General features: G+C 30.3%; 3 protein-coding genes across 3 annotated transcripts; 2 read left to right on the forward strand and 1 right to left on the reverse strand.

Moving 5' to 3' along the window:
• Nucleotides 1-4,399: 4,399 nt before the first annotated feature.
• On the forward strand, nt 4,400-5,579 carry LOC125868161 (2-hydroxyisoflavanone dehydratase-like). Its single transcript, XM_049548778.1, has one exon. It carries the CDS (start codon nt 4,476-4,478, stop codon nt 5,442-5,444), a length of 969 nt encoding a protein of 322 aa, XP_049404735.1. The 5' UTR covers nt 4,400-4,475; the 3' UTR covers nt 5,445-5,579.
• A 4,901-nt stretch (nt 5,580-10,480) lies between these two features.
• Nucleotides 10,481-11,489, reverse strand: LOC125868160 (hydrolase 3-like). Its single transcript, XM_049548777.1, has one exon. The coding sequence runs from the start codon at nt 11,487-11,489 to the stop codon at nt 10,515-10,517; it is 975 nt and encodes a 324-aa protein (XP_049404734.1). The 3' UTR covers nt 10,481-10,514.
• A 6,681-nt stretch (nt 11,490-18,170) lies between these two features.
• LOC125867211 (structural maintenance of chromosomes protein 6A-like) lies at nt 18,171-23,354 on the forward strand. Its single transcript, XM_049547634.1, has 6 exons — nt 18,171-18,424; nt 19,755-19,860; nt 21,344-21,477; nt 22,359-22,414; nt 22,607-22,693; nt 22,914-23,354. The coding sequence occupies exons 1-6, from the start codon at nt 18,280-18,282 to the stop codon at nt 23,352-23,354; spliced, it is 969 nt and encodes a 322-aa protein (XP_049403591.1). The 5' UTR covers nt 18,171-18,279.
• The last annotated feature ends 314 nt before the right edge of the window (nt 23,355-23,668 follow it).

The following is a 23,668-nucleotide window of genomic DNA, read 5'->3' on the forward strand; positions in this document are numbered from 1 at the left end:
TATCCTTGCGTAATCATAGTTGTAAATAAACATACTTAAAGTGAATCAAGAAGAGTTAAGAGCATATCGTAATAAAATGCATAAACTAGGGAGTTTCTTATAACCGATATACACCATGTGAGCTCATGATATCCAACAGCTAACCAGTTGGAAGGGATGCCCTATACCTTGCCAGAGTATAGGACCATATCATATCTGTGTGGATCCGTTATTCTGAGCTCTCGGGACTAAATGGGCAACCGACAAGACAGTAAAACATAATCCTACGATGACACGTAGTTATAGGACTTGGGTTTTCTAAAACCCGTGTCCTCTCGGTACAAAATAGTCCTCCCAAAATAACATATATTCATACAATGCTCATAAATATGAAAATCATTTATCAGTTTGAATCATATATGAGACTAAGTTCAAAAGTCATATCTAAAGTACTCTAAATTTAGGTTGAAATTCATATCATACAAGACTTCATGCTTAAAGGTCATAAATATTTTAAGAAATCATGAAAATCTTGCTAAATCAATACAATAAAGTTTTTAAAATCCAAGTGAAGCAATGAAAACATGAATTAATGAAGAATTTCACAAGTTCATAAAAAAAGCCCTAGTTTTGCTTCTAACAATCTTGAAGAGTTCTTGAAAATCAAAATACATTAGGCATGAGAGTGAAGGGATACTCTCATTGAAGCCTTACATACCTTAGTAGGGAAGTTTGATGGAGAATCTTGAAAGATGAACGCTAGTCTTGATGTTTCCTTGAAGTTCTGAGCGTAGAATTTTAGGAGTGAATGAGAGGATTTAATTATGAAAAAAACTTATTTCCTACACGTTTTGGGTCATTTAAATAACTCCCCAACTGTTTTTAGGACAAAAATACCCTTAAAAAAAACATGTACTTAGAGCTGGTCTCTGCTAGAGGACGAAATTTAATTTGAGTGGACAGTGAAGTCTGTTTTCTCTCCATATCGCGGAGCATTTTCCAGGTTAGAGCGTCTCTACTAAATTAATCATAACTTTTTACTCAAAACTCGAATTAACGCAAACTTGATGGCATTGGAAAGAAGACTCAAAGATCTTTATTTTGATAGGTTATGGGTCACTTAAATCTTCATATTGTAATATATATGTTAGTTTGAATTCGACCCTTGTATGAACTCATGTGAAAACTTAGCCAATAAAAATGCTTCGAACTTTTTTCGTTTTTGAGGTACCTTACGACCCTAAAATACATCTAATTCACTTAGTATACTTAGTAAGGGACTTTACATACATTTAAAACTTAGAAATCATCGGGTTCGGACTTATATGAATACGAAGGATTGTTCAGATCTTTGCTTAGGAGTTGAGAGGCGTTACAAAAGCAAATAAAAGAATAGAAAAGTTTGTAGTAGTGTTTAATATTGGCATGATATACCCCTCAACTTTGTCATTTGGAGCTGATATGCCCCTTGTTATGAAAGTGGCTCATATATACCCTTACCGTTATACAAACAGCTCACATATACCCCTACTGTTACAAAATTAGCTCACATATACCCTTCATTTAACGAAAGTGAAAAAATTAGTTTTAAATTTATATTTTTGACTTTTAATTTTCTTAAAAATTATTTAGGGGTATATATGATTCTTCTAGCAAAGTTCAAGGTGTATTTTAATCTTTTTCATATATAAATTATTTTTTGACTTCTTTGATTATAATTATTTGAGTTTCTTATTCTTATTTTATTTTTTTCTTTCATTCCTTAGTGTAAAGAAAAAAATTAAAACTATTTTTCTGTGGCTATATTATAATTTAATTTTTGTATTTGAAGAAAAAAATTTGATCATCTATAATAAGTTTTACAAGAATATTAGTGAAACATAAATAAATTTGATCATCAAAATAATAAATCTAAATTAGTCATTGGAGCAAAAAAAAGTCAAAAAAAAATATGTTTGAGGAGGATTAAATATACTCATGGATTATATATTTTTGTAAAATAATAAAAAAGTAAACTAAAATTAATTTTTTTCATTTCCGTTAGAGGAAAAGGGTATATGTGAGACATTTGTCTATAAGTAGGGGTATATATAAGTCAATTTCATAACGATATCAGCTCTAAATGACAAAGTTGAGGGGTATATCAGACCATTTTCCCTTCTATAATTAAAAAAAAAACATATATTCTCTAAATTATAGTATTACTTTTTAAAAGAATAATTATTATGTTTTTTCAATTTTATGAGATTACTAAACAGATCAAGATATCCCAAGTTTTAAATAATCCTGGATTATATAATCCTTTGAATTTTCGCCCAATTTCTTAGGTTGTACGAAGTAGTTAATTACCATAAATTTTCTATTAAATAAAAAGACATTGATAGGCACTAGATACCCTATTTTAGCATTAATATATACGTGTGAAATTGGAACTTCATGACTTTTATAATTGCAAATAATGTTTAGTAATAAAGAAAAATCTGCTAGAACTAGAAGTCGATTTGGTACCTTTCTTAGGGTACTTAACAAGCTTGTTTGGATGATTACTTTTTTTTTATTTCTCACTCGGTGTTCGGAATCCGCATTGAAGATTCGACTAAATTCGGATCATGCATTGTATGGTTCATTGGCTAAGGACATTCCATCCAGCGTAAGCATCTGGATAATCTGGAATGCGACATGGCATACCCGAGAGCCCTAAGAAATGCATAGGAAACAAGGTCATATTAACCCCGAAAAAGGTGATCCAAAAATGGATTTGACCTAAAGTTTCAGGGTATTCCGGCCAAAGATTTTAGGTGGGAATGATGCTTCCAACAGGATTTTCTTCATACCCAGGACTTGAACCGAGACCTTTAGTTAAGGGTGGAGCAGTTCCACCAATGCGCAGCTGCGCCACAACCCATGTTGGTTGGATGGCTATTATTTATTATATTGTATTGTGTTGTTAGTTTAAATACAATATTTATTTTAGTTAGATCGTGTCATTAAATTTATTGTTACTTAACAACGAAAAATCTCAATAATTATATTGTATCATATTGATAGTCATAAGAAATAAAGAAAAACCTTTTTATTAAATTGATTTGATAAACTAAACACTATATTAAAAAATAGAGTTCATCACTCAAAGATCGCACAACTATTGAAATTTATTTAATAAAACCATCTTGACTCATTGAACATACATCAACATAGATTCTTCATGCTAATTCAACCGTCGATTCATAATTTGAAATGCTAGGTTACTGATATATATCCTTTTTATTTTAATTTAATTTCAAAATAAATTGAATCAAAATGACTTTCATATTAAAATCTTTTACGTTTGTATTGGAATTAAAAGATAAACACACGATATGATAAAAACTTCTAGAAGTTTAATACTATAAAAATCAGAATAGCCCCTTAGAACCGACTTGCTGACCAAAAGAAGGCATTTACGTAGGAAAAGAGTATTAAATGAATAAGATGGACAGCCACATATAGGCAAAATAGTGATTTTGACTTCACACCAAATACCAATAATTCAAGCAAAGGCGGACCCGGAACCCCATTATCCCAAACGGAAAGTTCATTCATATCTCAACAAACAAGAAGAAATTAGTTGGATGGGACTTCATCGATCTTAATTTAGGTGATACTTTTCGAATTTTGAGATGTAAATAAATTTTTTATTTATAATTTTTAAATATCTTGAATGGTAAATTATTGTAATATAATTTTTAAATTGTGTAAATTTTATTTTTAAAACACTTAAAAGCTTCATGCTCGAAATCACTGTCAAAATAAATTGTTTGACTCTAGAAATTAGAAATGTATCACATAAATTGAGATAAAGAGAGTACTCTCTTCATTCGCTTTTACTTGTCCATTTTCAACTTTACATGTCTCTTGAGAAATAAGTAGTATTCTTTTGTCCGACAATATTTATTCACTATTAACTTTGCACACTTCTTAAGAAACTAGAAATAGAATTGTAATTTTACTCTATCACCTTTTGAATATTATACAATGTCTTGAAGAATGTAATAGATAAATTACTATAATTAATAATAAAGATAAATTTGGAACTAAGTGTAAAATTATCCATTGATTTCATAAAGTAGACAAATATTGTTGGACATCCCAAAAATAATACAATGAACAACTATTGTTAAACGGAGGAAGTAGTTAATATGAATATTTCATCACTACACCCATACTAAATCATGTATAATTTTGAATCTTGAAAACGATTTTAAAAGATAAATAACTATTATCGGAGGTGAAACGTTGGAAAAAAAACATACATATTTTTAATCGCGCAAACAAGTAAAAGTAAACGGACCGAAAAGTTAGTATCTTTTTTTTTTTCCTCTATAAACGGACGGAAAAGTTAGTATCTTTTTTTTTTTCTCTATAAATAAACTAGACTTTGTTCCATCCATCTCCAACCCAAAAAACAACATTTTCATACTCTGTTTTTCTAACATTTGCACACTCTGTTTTCAACTATGGCAGCTTCCGACAACAACAATGACGTTGTCACTGATTTCTTCCCATACTATCGACTCTACAAAGACGGTCGAGTAGAACGTTTCTACGAACTTGCTGGTATACATGAAATTCCACCATCGCTGGAAGATCCAGCGACTGGTGTATCATCAAAAGACGTGAGCATCTCTGCTCACGTCTCTGCTAGACTCTACCTTCCAAAAAACACTGCACCCAATCAAAAACTCCCCGTCTTAGTGTATTACCACGGCGGAGGACTTGTATTAGGATCCGCATTTTTCAAAACAGAGCATTGTTACCTCAACTATCTGGTTTCCGAATCAAATTGCATAGCAATCTCTGTAAATTACCGTCTTGCCCCTGAGCATGACATCCCAACAATCTATCAGGATTGTTGGGATGCTCTTCAGTGGGTCGCGTCACACTCTGTTTCTGATACAATTAACAAAGACCCGTGGATTGAAAACCATGGTGATTTTAACCGCGTGTTTGTAGGGGGTGATAGTGCTGGAGGTAATATAGTTTATAATATGATCATGAGAGCGGGGAGAGAAAAATTGATCGGAGATGTGAAACTTTTGGGTGCAATACTTGCATTTCCTTATTTGATGATACCATCAATTGAAAACTTTGACAAAGGTTTGTCTTATAAGCTTTGGAATATCATTTGTCCGCTATCTGAACGGGGAAATGATAGTCCAATGGTTAATCCAGTCTCGAAAAAGTGTCCTAGCTTATCGACGCTAGGATGCTCGAGACTTTTTGTGTGTACGGGAGAGAAAGACGAACTTGTCCCAGGAGAAGTTGCGACAAAATTTGCCGAAGCTGTGAAGAAAAGTGGATGGAAAGGGGAAATTGAGTCGATTTTATTTGAAGGTGAAGGTCATTGCTTTCAGTGTGAGAATCCTCAAGCTGAGAAATCTAAAGATTTGATCACACGTATAGTTTCTTTCATCCAACGCGATTAACATGTGTTTTTAGAAATTATTATTATTTGCACTCATGACGAGTTTCCTTGGGAAACAACCTCTCTGACAGCTCTATGAGGTAGAAATAAGGTCAGCATATATTCTATCTTTCACGTACTACGATATTGTTATTGTTGTTGTATATTATTGATATTAATAGTATTAAATCTTGTTATCTTAATTTAACGATACGTAATATCTGCAATAAACATATTTAATAGTGTGAATATTTTATTGGTAGTGTTCTGTGGTGTAGATGAATTGTTAGAAGCTGTAAAGTGTTTGATATTGTTACATATAGAGCAAATCAACTTTATCTGCTCCATGTTTGATTTGTGTGACCAGTATGTTTCGACATGTTTTGGATATATTTGGATTTGAATTATTGATTTTTGGAGTTCAATAATTAAAAGTTATTTTTAATTAATCTATTTATGTTTAGATTGAATCATTTTTCTTAAGTTTGATTTTGGATTAATCAAATTGGTTCTTTAGAATTTTTTATTTTGAGCCAATATGTTGAGTTTCTTCGTTTAAAAGATGAATATCCTAATAAAGTATTCATGTTAAGTTATCTTAATAATTTCTCAATTACGTCACAATTATCCAAGTAAAATGTTCATTCAAACAATTAAACCGTTATCAAGGTAATTTCTAATCTAAACAAAGTAGAGCAAACAACGTTGCGAAGACTAAATTAATTTGCCAGTTAATAACAAACGTATACGTAACCATTTTATAGATATATGTATTTGATTCATATAGTAACAAACCGTCCATGTGATAAATGAACGAGTCATATTCACCTTTTATATATTATAATAATAGTTCATATTTAAATCAATAACTACTCAATTTTTTTACAAACTCGATTTAAACATCAATTAATATTCTTCGTGAGGGACCACTGTGACACAATTCTTCAAATGACAATAAACAATACTGTCAAATGCATATTAAAATAATATAATGGACAACTATTGTTGAACGGAGAAAATAACAACATGACAAATAATGCAAGATAATGTTATTTTCATAGTTATATCTTTAATAAAACTTCTACAATATAGTCTAGTCAACAAAGGCACTTTTGTTGGTTTATCAAATTACAAAGATGTTTAATTAACTAGCGTGTCAAATTATGCCACTTTGTTTCTTTCTATCATTTTTGCATAATACTAAAGTCGACAGTGTATGGGGTGACCTTGTTTCGTTCCATAAGTGTTTGAGATATGCTGATAATGAAAAAATATTCAGAAAAAAAAAATAGTATACAGTGTAACTAATTTATAATATTCAATAAAATGGTGATATGTGTATAATTAATATTATTTTATGTATTTTTTTATTTTTCAGATGCTTGAATAAAAATTTGTTACACTTTATTTATCATTATCGTGAATTAGGGGTACTAACTCAACTATAAACAAAAATAAGGGGTAATCGATGCATCTAAAGTTAAAGTGTATCATGAATAATTTTTTCGGGATATAACTTTAAGATGTATATATGTAATTTTTCATTTTTAAATAAGAAATAATACTTAAAATGTTGATAATATGCTTCTTACTTTCACATGTATGAGAACCTTCTAATTTAATTATATAAAAGTTATAAGAACACAATTTTTTAAAAGTGATTTTACATACCATAGTTTAAGCATCCTAATTCCTAATTAAGCTCCACTTGTTATGCCTACTTCCTTTTAATACAATTTATGTGGGAAAAAAATCTAACTATATTATATGGTTACCCTAAGAAAAAAAAAGGTCATGTCTAATACTTATTAATTAGTTTGTTTGATTACACAAGCTTTTTTCTGGTTATTTATAGTTGAATTTGATTAAATTTTATTTCGCATAAAAATATCATAATTGAATGTAATCACTCCTTTACAAATTAAAATAATTTTATATTTTGAGCTCGAATTTAAAATTTCTAAAAAAAAAAAACACTTATTACTCTATTGACAAACGATTATTTCAAGTTTCAACGTAAAACTTGACAAATTACACCAATTAGGATTCAAATTGTTCTCGTCTATTTTTATGTCTATATTAGTGACAATTCAATGAACTATGATAACTAAAAAAAATATATAATACAATATACACAACTTCTTCTTCTTTTGGTATAGTGAAAAAATAAATTAAATTAAAAAATTAAAATCGTTTATAAGTCACACGGATATGTACACTAACTCAAATGATCAGCGGGTTCATTAATATTATTTCGAAACCATAAACTTCAAATCGTGAATACACCTTTGTCAATAGGTATATAAGCTCCCTGCAGTGACACAAAATATTTCCAAGGGCATGGACCTTTGCTGGAATGCAATTTACATACAGCAACTTTGCTATTATATGATATTAATTCATACATCTATGATATGAACTTGCAAGTTTTTGCAACGTTGTTTGCTCTACTTTGTTTAGATTAGAAATTACGTACCTTGGTTATGGTTTAGTTGTTTGAATGGACATTTTACTTGAATGATTATGGCGTAAATTGAGAAATTATTAAAATAATTTGACATTGAATACTTTATTAGGATGTTCATCTTTTTAAAAGAAAGGAACTCAACTATTAATAAGCTCAATATTGAAAACTCAAAATAAAGTTGATTTGCTCTCTGCTTCTATATAGTATATTTTAAACAATAGCAAACATATCGTTTATTGTAGATATTACATATCGTTAATTTAAAAAGCGATTTTACATGCCATAGTGCAAGCATCCTAATTAAGCGCCACTTATTATGCCCACTTCTATTTAATACAAATTTATGTAGAAAAAATAGTCTAACTATAGTATATGGTTAGCATAAGCATATATGTTTCGTAGGTACAAATTTGTTCCTCTTTTAATTCTACTCTCATAAGATTTATTCATGATTCGAGGGCCGTTAGTGGCTTATTTCTCGAAATAAAATTATTTAGATTTGATCTCTGAATATTCCATGAATTTGCAAAATATTTGAGATGTCTTTCAGTGTGAAAATCCTCAAGCTGAGAAATCTAAAGATTTGATCAAACATATGGCTTCTTTTATCCAACGCAAGTGATCTGTGTCTTATTATTTGCCCTTGTGACGAGTTTCTGCCTGAAACAACTTTTTTACCTTTCAGAGATAAAAATAAGGTCTGCATATATTCTATATTTCTCAGACTACTATGTTATTATTGTTATAGTATACTATTAATATGAGTCAATTCCCTAAATGGTCACCCAAGTTGAGGGAATTGCCTTAAAATATCATTTATGTTTCATTTAGGACAAAAATATCACTCAACTATTACTATTTTCCTCCAAATATACTTGACATTTCAAAAGCCTCACTCTCTCCTAATTGGCATGACATGTCATTGAGAATTTTTTTAAAATAATAGACTAATTTAATTCATCAAACTCATTTAACTAAAATAATGATCGTATTTTTTTTTAAAAGAATATTAGTTTATTAAGAATCAATTTTCATACTTAAGAATCTTTTACCATAATTAAACTTTTTTATTTTTTTATGTTATGAAGAATAGGTTTTTACAACGTACTATAATATCATCAATTTTGAATATTTATAAACACGTACATTCAAAAAAAAATATTGATATACAAATCACTCATGAATGCTAACTTACATCAATTAATCATAAATTGTATAATGAATCAATAATATTAAAGGTCAATTAACGGTTACAATAATATTAATCGAGTACTTTGAAATTCATGCGTACCATTTTATTATATTTATTGAAAAAATAGAAAGTGAATAATATCATATTTTTTATCCAAAAACAAATAATAAATGGCTCAAAAGTCTTCTTCTATTCTAGTTGATATTTCATGTCATTAAATCATCATTTTAAAAAATAATAGACCTATTTAATTCATCAAACTCATGTCTCTACAAAACAAATATATAAATTACATGAGAATTTATGAAGATTATTTTTTTTTAAAAAAAATCTAATCCCTTTATATATTTTTACCAAACAAAATTCAATGAAAAAACTTCTTCGTGCAATTATTACCTGGTAATTTTTAAAATTCCTAAGTAAATTATTCAAAAAATTTAAGTAATTTTTTCATAAAAATATTCAAATAAATTTGTAAGGTTGACAAAAAAGTTGGTAAGAAAGAGAAAATTATTATTTAACTTTTTTTAATTTAAATTTTTATTCTATATTATATTATATTATATTTTAACTTCTCATACAATTAAACACCAATATATATTCTTATATCATCCCAAATTCATGAAATACAAGTAATAATTAATTGAATTGCCTATTTTAATTCAATAATATACATATTATATGAGATTAATATGTTGATAAATAAAGATCAAATTTTATTTTCTAATATAAATATTATTCACTTTCTATTTTCTTTTCAAAGAAAGATGTATATATGGATTTCAAAGCACCCAATTAATTATTTTTTAATAGTTAATAGACCTTCAATATTATTGATCCATTATATAATATATGATTCATTGATGTAAGTTGACATTCATAAGTGATTTATATATCAATATTTTTTGAATATATTTTCTCATAATTATTCAAAATTGATGACATTATGGTAATTTTAAAAAATTATTCTTCACAGCATAAAAATAAAAAATTTAATTATGATAAAAGATTATTAAGTATGAAAATTTATTCTTAATAAACTAATATTCTTTTAAAAAAAATAATACGATCATTATTTTAGTTAAATGAGTTGGATGAATTAAATTAGTCTATTATTTAACAAAAATTCTTAATGACATGTCATGCCAATTAGGAGAGAGTGAGGCTTTTGAAGTATCAAGTATATTTGGAGGAAAATAGTGATAATTGAGTGATATTTTGGTCATAAATGAAACATAAATGATATTTCAAGGCAATTCACTAAACTTTGGTGACCATTTAGGGAATTGACTCATATTAATAGTATACTATAACAATAATAACATAGTAGTCTGAGAAATATAGAATATATGCAGACCTTATTTTTATCTCTGAAAGATAAAAAAGTTGTTTCAGGCGGAAACTCGTCACGAGGGCAAATAATAAGACACAGATCACTTGCGTTGGATAAAAGAAGCCATATGTTTGATCAAATCTTTAGATTTCTCAGCTTGAAGATTTTCACACTGAAAGACATGACCTTCACCTTCAACTTCAATTAACTCAATTTCCCCTTTCCATCCGCTTTTCTTCACAGCTTCGACGAATTTTGTCCCAACTTCTGGTGAGACAAGTTCGTCTTTCTCTCCCGTACACACAAAAAGTCTCGAGCACCCTAGCATCGATAAGCCAGGGCTCTTTGTTGAGACTGGATTAACCATTGGATTATCATTTCCCCCCTCAGAGAGCGGGCAAATGTTATTCCAAAGCTTGTAAGCCAAACCTTTATCGAAGTTTTCAATCGATGGTATTATCAAATAAGGAAATGCAAGTATTGCACCCAAAAGTTTCACATCTCCGATCAATTTTTCCCTCCCCGCTCCCATGATCATATTATATACTATATTGCCTCCGGCACTGTCACCCCCTACAAACACACGGTTGAAATCACCGTGGTTTTCAATCCACGGATCTTTGTTAATTGTATCAGAGACAGAGTGTGAAGCGATCCACTGAAGAGCATCCCAACAATCCTGGTAGATTGTCGGGATGTCATGCTCAGGGGCAAGACGGTAATCTACAGAAATCGCTATGCAATTTGATTCGAAAACCAGATGGTTGAGGTAACAATGCTCTGTTTTGAAAAATGCAGATCCGATTACAAGTCCTCCACCATGGTAATACACTAGGACGGGCAATTTTTGATTGGGTGGAGTGTTTTTTGGAAGGTAGAGTCTAGCGGAGACGTGAGCAGAGATGGTCACGTCTTTTGATGATACACCAGTCGTTGGATCTTCCAGCGATGGTGGAACTTTGTGTACACCAGCAAGTTCGTAGAAACGTTCTACTCGACCGTCTTTACAGAGTCGATAGAATGGAAAGAAATCGGTGACAACATCATTGTTGTTGTTGTCGTCAGAAAAGGCCATAGTTGAAACAGAGTATGCAAATGGTAGAAAAATAGTGTGGAAATATTGTATTTTGGGTTGGAGATGGATGGAACATAGTGTAGTTTATATAGAGAGAAAAAAAGGTCACTCTTCGTATCCGTTTATTTTTACTTATCTACTATATTAGAAACACCTACTTTTTCATTATTTATCTTTAACATTAATTATTGATTTTTCAAATCAGTTTCAAGATTTAAGATCATGCATCTATGTGACATATTTCAAATTTCGAAAGTTAAACAATTTTATTTTAATTGTGATTTCGAGCATTAGATATTTAAGTGTTTTAAAATAAAATACACGTATATTTAAATTACTCTATAAAAATTTCTATAAATGATAATAATTAACATTTTAAAAAAATATAAAGAATATAATTTTTTTAAAAAAATAAACGCACTATAGATAAAAACATCTAGAAGATAATACTACGTAAATCAGGATAGTCCTTCGAAATCGACCAACTAAGATAGGCACTAGAGGACTTAATGCTAAAATGGGGTATTTAGTGCCTATCAATGTCTTTTTATTTAATAGAAAATTTATAGAAATTAACTACCCTATACAACTTAAGAAATTCGGCGATTATTTAATAGAAAATTTATGGAAATCAACTACTCTATAAAACTTAAGAAATTGGGCGATTATTTAATAGAAAATTTATGAAATTAACTACTCTATACAGCTTAAGAAATTGGGACGATTATTTAATAGAAAAATTATGGAAATTAACTACTCTATACAACTTATTAACTTAAGAAATTGGGGAGTTAATATCTTAAAAGATCACTCAACTTTGAGAATTTATCTAGTAAAATCATTGAACTTTGTTTTGTATCAAAAAAATCACTCAACTAAATTTATCATTAAATTATTTTTTATAACATGTAAACATAAACCCCACAATAAATAAAATTTTAAAAACTCATTACAAGAAAAGTAAGGACATACTTAATCAGTTAAACCGATACTCTTGTGATATTACAATAAACAAATGTACACTAATACTCGAAACAAATTCACGACGAAAATTCGAAGCTCACAAATTCAACTTTATTGTTCCTCTTCTGTCTACGAGGTTTTCTTTTTCTATTTTCAGAAAGTTGCGAGGATTTGTTAAAAAAATTCTGCTCTTTTTCTATGACATTATTGTATATTTATTTATTGTAATGCCATAAGAGTACTTATTTCACTAATTAAATTTGTCTATAAAATTTCTTAATGAGTTTTCTTTAATTTTATTTACATATGGGATTTATGTTTCATGGTTTAAAGATAATTTATAATTTTGTCAAACTTAGTTGATTGATTTTATTGATACAAATGCATAAGTTGAGTGATTTTATTGATATAAAATAAAGTTCAATGACTTTATTAGATAAATTCTCAAAGTTGAATGACCTTTTGAGATATTAACTCAGAAATTGGGCGAAAATTCAAAGGATTCATATAATCCACGATTATTTTAAAACTTATATAGGAAGACGCAGCCTGACATGCGCCTAACCAAGCATGAACTGACATGTGCCTTGTAAGGTGCATGTCGGTGTGAGCCTTACAATTAAAAAACGTTTAAAATAATATTTCTCCTCTATTATTTATTCAACTGTTTTATTGTTGTGTTTTCACGTTTTTTCTTTTCTTTTCTATTTTTACATGTAAATAACAATGTAAGTGATGGAGTCAAGTCGCTATTTAGACGTATCGTTCGGTTCCGTTCGATTTTGAAGTTTATCGATTTGACTTATTGGTTATCAATTTGTAGACATGCTAACCCATTAAGAAAAAACCTCAAACTATTAAGAACCGATAACATAATAACAAAAAAATCAAAACTGTTATCAATTAATTATTGAACCCATTCAATTTAAATCAATTTGTTAAGCAAAATTCTAAAGTAGTAAGGCACAAATACCTTGTAAGGCACATTGGCCCTCGCGCTTTACTTTAGGTTTTTAGTTATTACCGCGTTGAGTTTAGGTAAAATATTTTCATATTCATACTCTATACAATATTTATATTATGAGTACTTTTTTAAAAAAAAATCATACGTTAATAGTGGAAAGTAAAAGTAAATAAATATTTTCAATAAAATGGATAAGATTCGTGACTTTTTAAATTCAATTGATAATATATATAAGTATATCATCATTTTAATATGTATATTTTATAAAATTACATGTGAGTATGTATATCTACAAATAAGTGTGTGCCACGAGAGATTGATTTATGATCATTTAAATTTAATAGTTACAATATTTTAATAGATAACAATTTTGATTTTTTTTAATAATAAAGTCTCTCTCAAATATTTATCAAAAATATACGTTGAAGTTGAGATTCGAATAGTCAATCTTAAAAAGTAACATATATATAAGAGCAACTTTCACATATAGCAAACACAAAAATCATATTTGTATGCTATAGCTATAGTTTGCATAATTGCGCTCCATAACAAATATAAATATGTATATTTCGCTATATATATACAAAAGAAAGTAATTGTATAATTTCGCTATACATATACAAAAGAAAACGGTTGTATAATCTGCTTTGGTATACATATACAAAAGATCAATTGTATAATTTGTGTTTGTATAAAGCGAGAAAGAGAGAAAGACAAAAGAAAATTGGGCAGGGGAAGATTGTATTTGTATAATCACAAGTGTATAGGACGAAAATATATGCATTTGTATTTGTATATACAATTTTCTCTCGCATTATACTAACACAAACGCAATGTATACATTTGTGTTTGTATAAAGTGAGAAAGACGAGTGAGCGAGCAAGATCTAGGAGAGTGACGAGCGAGATCTGGGAGAGGGGAACGAAAATATATGTATATATACAATTTTCTCTCGCTTTATACAAACACAAACACAATGTATACATTTGTGTTTGTATAAAGTGAGAGAGGCGAGTGAGTGAGCGAGATCTGGGAGAGGGGAACGAAAATATATGTATATATACAATATCTCTCACTTTATACAAACACAAACGCATTTTATACATTTGCGTTTGTATAAAAAACGAGATGGCGGGGGAGAGAACGAGAAAGGCGAGCGAGATTCACCAGGAGAGAGGCCAAATAGCAACAGTTTAATTGCTATGAGATACAATTAGATCAAACTATATTTTATAGCATTTAATTTGAATTAATAGTTTGTTATTATATACAATTTTCCCTATATATAACGCTTAACCAGCTTGTCAAATTATGTCGCTTTGTTTCTTTCTATTATTTATACATAGTCGATAAAATATTTCATAATAGCTTATGGCGTGACCTTGTTTTGTCAAATGTGTGCTTGTGCTTATATGAATGATAATGAAAAAGTATTTGGAGAAAAGAAAAATATGGTATAGTCATACTGATACATCTACAATTAATATTTCTTTATGTGTTCTTTTATTTTTCAGACGCTTAGCTTAAATAAAAATTAGTTACATGTTATCTATCATTGTCATGGATTAGGGGTACTAACTCAACTATGAACAAAAATAAGGGGTAATAGATGCATCTAAAGCTAAAGTGTATGAATAATTTTTTTGGATATAATTTAAAGATGTAATATATGTAATTTTTATTTTTAAATAAATAAGAAATAATAACTAAAACGTTGAGAATATGTTTCTCACTTTCACATATATGAGAATTGAGAACCTTCTAATTTAATTATAAATTATATAAAAGTCATGAGAACACAATTTTTTAAAAGCGATTTTACATGCCATAGTGCAAGCATCCTAATTAAGCGCCACTTATTATGCCCACTTCTATTTAATACAAATTTATGTGGAAAAAATAGTCTAACTATAGTATATGGTTAGCATAAGCATATATGTTTCGTAGGTACAAATTTGTTCCTCTTTTAATTCTACTCTCATAAGATTTATTCATGATTCGAGGGCCGTTAGTGGCTTATTTCTCGAACTAAAATTATTTAGATTTGATCTCTGAATATTCCATGAATTTGCAAAATATTTGAGATGTCTTCCAGTGTGAGAATCCTCAAGCTGAGAAATCTAAAGATTTGATCAAACTTATGGCTTCTTTTATCCAACGCAAGTGATCTGTGTCTTAGAATTTATGTTCTCTACCTTTTCGAGATAAAAATAAACTCTGCATATATTCTATATTTCTTAGACAACTATGTTGTTATTGTTATGGTATACTATTAATATTAATTTTTCTTATCTTAAATTAGCGATATGTAATATCTACAATAAACGATATGTTTGCTATTGTTTAAAATATACTATATAAAAGAAGAGAGTAAATCAACTTTATTTTGAGTTTTCAATATTGAGCTTATAATTAAGTTGAGTTCCTTTCTTTTAAAAAGATGAACATCCTAATAAAGTATTCAACGTCAAATTACTTTAATAATTTCTCAATTTACGCCATAACCATTCAAGTAAAATGTCCATTCAAACAACTAAACCATTATCAAGGTACGTAATTTCTAATCTAAACAAAGTAGAGCAAACAACGTTGCAAAAACTTGCAAGTTCAAATCATAGATGTATGAATTAGTATCATATAATAGCAAACGACTTATAAGGTAGGTAAACGAGTCCATATTCACCTTTTTATAATAATTCATATTTAAATCAACAACTATTCAATTTTTATAAACTCCTATTTAAACAACAATTAATTTTTTAAATGATACTCATTCCGTTCCTATTTATATGTCCATTTTACTAAAAATATATGATTCATAATATTTGTCATTTTATAAAATCAATACATAAATGACACTATTTTTTCTGTTTTACCCTTGAGAGTTAATTAGCCTTGAAATTATGTTTTTGACCAATATAAGAAAACTAAATGATTAATACATGTTCGTTGATCAATTTAATTAATCAGAATAAATTAATTTTTGTTCATTTATTGAAAACTTGATTTCAATAGACCACTAAATAAGGGTATAGTGGTAAACTAACCTAGTTTCTTAAGGAACGTAAAATCTAAAATAATGATATATAAATAAGAACGAAAAAAATAATAAATACTATTGTGAAATGCATCTCAGTTTATTCTGTTTATTACAACTTAATAAGATATATTGACTGATTAATTAGGTATTGAGCTTAGTACATATATATGAGCTTACATCTTATCATTGAAGACAAATATAATAGATAAATACTTATTTGCATAAAATATTCACATTAAATCAATTCAAGTTATTATGATTAAATAAAATACTAATGAAGTAAGCATATATATAAATTAATTATAATTATATATATAAATATATATTATGTATCTAATGATTTAGTTTAAGCGCCAAATATGAGAAAGTTTCTTAAATAAAAGAGTGAACATATATCGCTTTTTCCAAATAAAATCCTACATGATATAGTTTAAAATAATCAAATTTTAATATAAATATTAAACATCAAACAAAAATAAAAAAATAAAAGAGTAAACATACATTCATCAGTTTGAACAACACACATGATCCTCATACGTGTTTAAATGAAATAGTGTCATGATAAATAAGGTAAGATAATATCCTTTTCATAGTTATATATTTTAAATAAAACTTCTACAACATAGTCTAGTCAAGAAAGATGCTTGTGTTGGTTCATCAAATTACAAACTCTTGCTTATTTTTCTTTTTCAAAAACTCTATGTTTCTTTCAAAAGAATGATAATATGCCACGTGGCTGTGATAATATATACTTACAGATTTTAATCAAACATAAAAATTGATATTTATGTCTTTTAATAAAGTATGATCATGATTACAAATCGAATCTAGCAAAAACTGTTCCTCGATATTCTCTAGTTTTATAATATTCGACTGTATAATCCAAATAATATTAAAATCTGTAAAATTTGTGTGGACAAAATTCCCAATAAAAGAACGTGTAAAAATACAGACAAAAGAGTTTATCTCTTCGATAGAATATAACAAGACCTTTCACATAACCACAAGTTTTTAGGGACTTTTCTTCCTTTCCCATCAAGAAAAGTTTTCTTCATTTCAAAATGTATTTAAAAATAATATACATTTTTTTAACTTAGTTATGACTAATGTAAACATTCGTTATATATTTTATTTGATATAATATTATGTATAATTAATATATGAAAAATTATGATAGTAGCAATACAAAAGATTTTAATGCATATGTTAGCATCGTTAAAGATATAACTATCGGTTAAAATCTCTTTCACATTCCTGTTCATCGTATTTGTAGAAGATATTTTATAAACAAATACTACTACTATTATCCTAGAAATCATGCAATGCATGCTATTTTTAACACATAAAATCAAAGGATCGAATAAAAAATTACTAATACAAACATTACAAATACATCATATCAATACTATTCTTACATATAAGATAATTTGGTACATAATTAAATTATTTTGATCTTTTAATCTCCATATAAATTTAAAATAATTCCAAATCAAATGAGATAAGTGGAGTATTGCACGATTGAGTTTGATATTAAATTTGTACAATAGTTAATTGATCGTGTAAATATAATGCGGAAGAAATTCATATCGTCAACCAAATATAATATAAATCTAATTAAAAAATATCCCAACTTATCACGCCTAGTAAACAACTCCTTAAACTACATCGAAACATGCCTTTCCCGCCATATGTTCCCTACTAGACCCTAAACCCCTAGACCTTCGCGCTACCAGAGAGAGAGATATTGTACAATTGTACTTCGTTGCCGTCAGTTCAATCTCCGGTGGAATTGGGGAGTGAGAACCCTCAAGCAACCGGAAAAAATGGCGGATAGGGTTCCGACTGGGAGACCGAAGCGTTTACAAGCTGGTATTATTTCGAAAATCCGATTGGAAAATTTCATGTGCCATAGTAATCTCGAGATTGATTTCGGTGATTGGGTTAATTTCATTACTGGACAGAACGGAAGTAAGATTCCTGTTCCCTCTTTGTCTAAGTTCGTTATGTTCTTTGTTTGCTCTAAGTAAATTGCATTCCAGCAAAGGTCCATGCCTTTGGAAAGATTTTGAGTCACTGTAGGGAGCTTATTTACCTATTGACAAAGGTGGATTCACGATTTGAAGTTTATGGTTTTGGAATACTAATGAACCCCGCTGATCGTTTGAGTTAGTGGGTTCGAACTTTAAGTGTATGTTTAGTAGGTTTCTTAACACGTATAGGGTTTGAGCTAAAGCTGTTGACTTTAATTGTGCATGTGTACTAGTTCTATGTGTGAATGCAACTTACTTATGATTTGAAGTTTATGGGTTCGGAATTGTCACTGAACCAGCTGATCATTTGAGTTGGTGGGTTCGAACTTTATACTAGTAGGCTTCTTAACACATATATATGGTTTGAGCTAAAGTAATGGGTTTGGCTGAACTCTTGGCTTTAATTTGTGCATCTTCCCCTGTCCACTCACTAGTCCTCTATGAGAATGCAACTTATCCCAAAAAAGTCTTGAGAATACATGTAGACTTAGTATGAATATGTCTTTTCAATATATCAACTATATGTATATAGTAGAACCAATAAAGATTTCTTTTTTCGATTCATCATATTTCAGAATTAAAGGCCAGTGGGTATACCCTGCTATTAAGTATGAGCTTGGTAAAAATTTGAACTAGTTTCCTTTGCAAAGCAGGTGTACAAGTGCTAGAACTTGTCTTAGTGCTTACAAGTACAACTTTGCCAGGTTCATTTTCTCCTAGTGTGTCTGCATATTACTTATTGAAAGTGCGCCCGTATTTGTCTCTACTTGTATTGGGGGAATTGCAGATAGGTAGTTAACTCTCAATAAGCTGAATTAGAGTGGCACTTTGAGATGCACAGCTGGGGGAATCCTTCTATCCGCCTTTAGTAATATGACTTGAGATCAAATAACTTGGTTATTTTGGTTATTTTTTTAAACTTTAGGGAGCGTTTGGTTGGGAACAAGTTATTCCAGATTAATCCTGGGATTAGTTTTTAGGGATTACTTATCCCATCATCATCATGTATATGGGATAGCTTATCCCATCACTATGGTATAAATGGTGGGATAAGTTATCCCAAACACCCCAACCAAACAAGACACCAAAATTATATCTCTGGACTAATTTTTTTATCCTAGGACTATTTATTTTTATCCCTCACACCAAACGAGTACCATGTATGTGTGAATTATTGACTTAGTTGGGGTTTGCTTTTATTATCTTTTCCACAATGCGGCTTGAGATGAACTATTTGTTGTTCGTGTATTTTTTTTTGATTGGTGTAGGTGGGAAAAGTGCTATACTGACAGCATTATGTGTGGCATTTGGGAGCCGTGCTAGAGGCACACAAAGGGCCAATGCACTAAAGGATTTTATAAAGACGGGCTGCAGGTTTATTATTGTTTGGTTATCCTTATCTCATTCTATTTTTCAAAGAAGCATTTATTGTCCTCTATTTTGTGGATTGTGTTAAAAGTCCTGTTTTTGCTGGAAGAGGGTTGTGAGTTATCATACTAATTCGCTTTCCCCTCTCCATTTTATCTCTTTTCCCTCTGGTGTGGAGTGTGAATTGCAAGATGATGTTTGGAATTTCTTTTGGCTTAAAACTTACTTCACGGAGAGCCGCGGGGTAACACAATGAATTGAAAGATGGTGCATGGTTTCATCAAATGAACCATATGTTAGTAATCTGTTATTTTCTGTTAAGTCACCTTTGAAGTTAACCGCATGACGAACTGCTCTTAAGTTTTATAATATGCAAGCCAAGATCAATCCAGTTAGGAAGCAAATTTGCAGGTCTTTTTTATATATATATATATACACACACACACACATGATACAAAACAAATGAAGCAACCGATAATAATAAACGTAAAAGAACAAACAAACTACATGATTCCTAAATATAGTAGTACAAATAAGGAGAAGTAGAGAGGAGGCTTGCCCCTTGCCTCTTCCACATGAAGTGTGACAACATTTGGCTACCTACTAACCTTTTACCCTAATCCTCGACCTCCATACCTTCCTATCTAGGGTCATGTCCTCGGTAAGTTGAAGCTGTGCCATCTCCTGTCTAATCACCTCCCCCCCACCCAAATTTTCTTCAGTCTACCTCTACCCCTCCTAACTTCTGTTATAGCCAACCTCTCACACCTCCTTATCGGCGTACCCATGCACCTCTTCTTCACATGCCCAAACCATCTCAGCGTTGCTTCCCTCATTTTGTCTGCCACAGAAGCCACTCCCATCTTGCCCTGTAATGTATAAAAAAAAGTGAAAACAAACAAATGGATTCATAATATTTTAAATATTTAACGAAGAATCTCTTATTTTCTTAATGAAGAAGGAAATACTGTTCAATGTTCACAGTTGCTACAAATATCTGGAATATGTTCCTCTCAATTTTTTGGACTCTACTGGGTCATCCCCCAAAATATGAAAGAAGCCTATGAGTGTTGGAAAATCGGTAAATCCATGAGGAATATCTTGCAGATGATGCCAGCTTGTGTGTTTGGCTGGGAAGAAACTGCAGGTGCTTTGATGGAATATCAACTCCAAACCACTCCTCTAAAGGCTAGGTGTACCGTACCCCCTTAATGTGTTTGGACTTTGTCAGCTCCCTATCCTTTGCGTAGGTCCATTCTAATGGAGCTGTCAACCTCTTTTTTTTTTGCACTCTATGTATTTTGTTCTTTATGCATCACCTTCTTGATGCCATTAAGAAAACTAGTTACTAATAAAAAATGCTCTTCAATCTGGTATTTATCTCATTAATCACTTTTCCTTTCAGCAAGACAACCTAAGTTGAATTCTGTGTTTGAATTTCTACTAATTTCTTTATAAGGTGCTGCTAATTTGTTGTATCTATTCACAGTCATGCCCTTGTTCACGTGGAAATGAAAAACCGAGGAGAGGATGCTTTTAAGGCTGAAGCTTATGGTGACCTCATAATGATAGAGCGCAGGATTTCAGAGTCTGCTAGTTCTATCGTACTAAAGAATTACCAAGGTTTCCTATAGTGATTTCAATAGCTCTTTCTAGTTGATAGATTATGCTAGCATCTGTGGCATATAGAATATGTAAAGGACAGCAATCTAAACTTACGTGATATATGATTATATCTTGAATTTTTTTTGAAGATAACTGTTAATGAATATGCTCGTCTTGTCTGCTTGCTTATTTTTTGTTTCCTGAGATATTCTATTGAGAAATTCTTTAATATCTACAGAACTGATGTTATTAGTAGTTAATTATTGACTTCCAAATTTTTGGGGTAAAACATGCCTTTAGCTATAAACCTTCATGTCCACAGTCCAGCTGAACCTTATCTTCTTCACTTTTTTCTTTCTAAATTTGGTTCGACAGTTTGTTAGGGTCTTCTTAAAGCACCTTGATATGGAAATCTCTGTTTGGAACTCGAGTTAGCTATTCTCAATTAAATTTGAGAGTAACTTGGGTTTATATCGTTTGTGTTGCCTGATTAATTTACAACAGAGTATACTTTTTCCTCTTTCTGTCTGTCTGTCTGTTCCTCCTTTAAGTTCCCAACTTTAGGAGCATAATGCTATTCTTCTGAATTTTAATCACCAAGTTGGAGATCAGGCTGTGCAGCATCTATGTATCATATGTTCAGTTTCCAGTTCACATTCTAAATGATTGCTTACGTCACAATTGATGATTCAGTAAACATTCAAATGCCAAAAGAATAAAAAAAAATAAAAGAAAAGTTCGTCAAGCTTCCAATTTATGTTTGTGGATACAAGAGCTCAACTAAACTAAGTTAACTTGCTTGTTTTGTTATTTCTTGGCTTATGGGGTGCTTGTAAATTTCCTCCTGGATCTTCTTGTTTTTCCCTGTCTTTTTCCTTCATCTAATTGACATTTTACAGGTAAAAAGGTGGCTGCCAAAAGAGAGGAACTCCAAGAGCTTATAGTACATTTTAATGTGAGTGTGTGCCTAAATAGGGAATTTATTCTTAATTTTATTGATGAAGTTTGAGCTTTACTTTGCCGAGACTGGTAGACCTTTTATTCCTTGAAAAGCACGAATGAGCAAGTGGAGGGCATCATTGTCGTCTTCTTTATGCAATTACAGAAACAAGCTTTTCTAGATGTTTGTTTATTTTTGATTATGCAGATTGATGTGGAAAATCCATGTGTAATAATGAGTCAAGACAAAAGCAGGGAGTTCTTACATTCAGGAAATTCAAAGGACAAGTTCAAGGTGAGGTGCTTAATTGCTAATGTTATTAGGTGATGGTTGTGTTCTTCCACTTGGTAGCCCATTTTTCTGCTTTATTCATATTTCATTTGGAGGTTGGCCAGCTTTTTCAGTGAATTTTATATCTTTTTCTGTTTCATGGTTTTAGTTTATCAATGGCAATTGCTAAGTGGAGGGAGATCCTATTTATTGATTAGTCTGCCACTATCATCATCCTTTGCAGTTCTTTTTCAAGGCAACACTACTTCAGCAAGTGGAAGATCTTCTGATTGGTATTCAGAGTCAATTGAAAAACGCTAATGAACTAGTTGCTGAACTGGAGAAATCAATCAATCCTATAGTGAAAGAACTTGATGAATTGCAAGGAAAGATTAGAAGCATGGAGCATATAGAGGAGATTTCTAATCAGGTAGACTTGTTGAAGAAGAAATTGGCATGGGCATGGGTCTACAGTGTAGATAAGCAGTTACAAGATAAAAGCAAACGGATCGAGGAGCTGAAAGGACGGATTCCCACTTGTCAATCTCGAATTGATCAGCATCTTGTAAGTCTCTGGTTTTCCACGGTGAAAGTTATGTTAAGAGTTGGAATGCCTTTGCTGGAACCATTTTTACAAGTTTCTATTCTTCCATGTATGCTAATGGTGACTTCTTCGTTACCTTGATGTAATATTTATTAGTATGGCAGTCCTGCCTTTGTTAGAAGTGGCTGCGCTTGCGGCCTTTTAGGAGATGGTGCTATCCTATTTTATAAAAAAAGAAGTGGATGTTAAAAAGTGCTCCCTTCCTTCGAACTTATGTGATGTAATTTGACTCGTCACAAGTTTTAAGAAAAAAAGACTTTTGAAATTTGTGGTTTTAACATCCAATGACATACAACAACAACATGCCAAGTGAAATCCCACTAGGTTGGGGTCTGTGGAGGATAGAGTGTACGCATACCTTACCACTACCTCATGGAGGTAGAGAGGTCTGCGTA

Source organism: Solanum stenotomum, chromosome 6 (assembly GCF_019186545.1).
Source record: "Solanum stenotomum isolate F172 chromosome 6, ASM1918654v1, whole genome shotgun sequence".
In the NCBI taxonomy this organism is placed as follows: domain Eukaryota; kingdom Viridiplantae; phylum Streptophyta; class Magnoliopsida; order Solanales; family Solanaceae; genus Solanum; species Solanum stenotomum.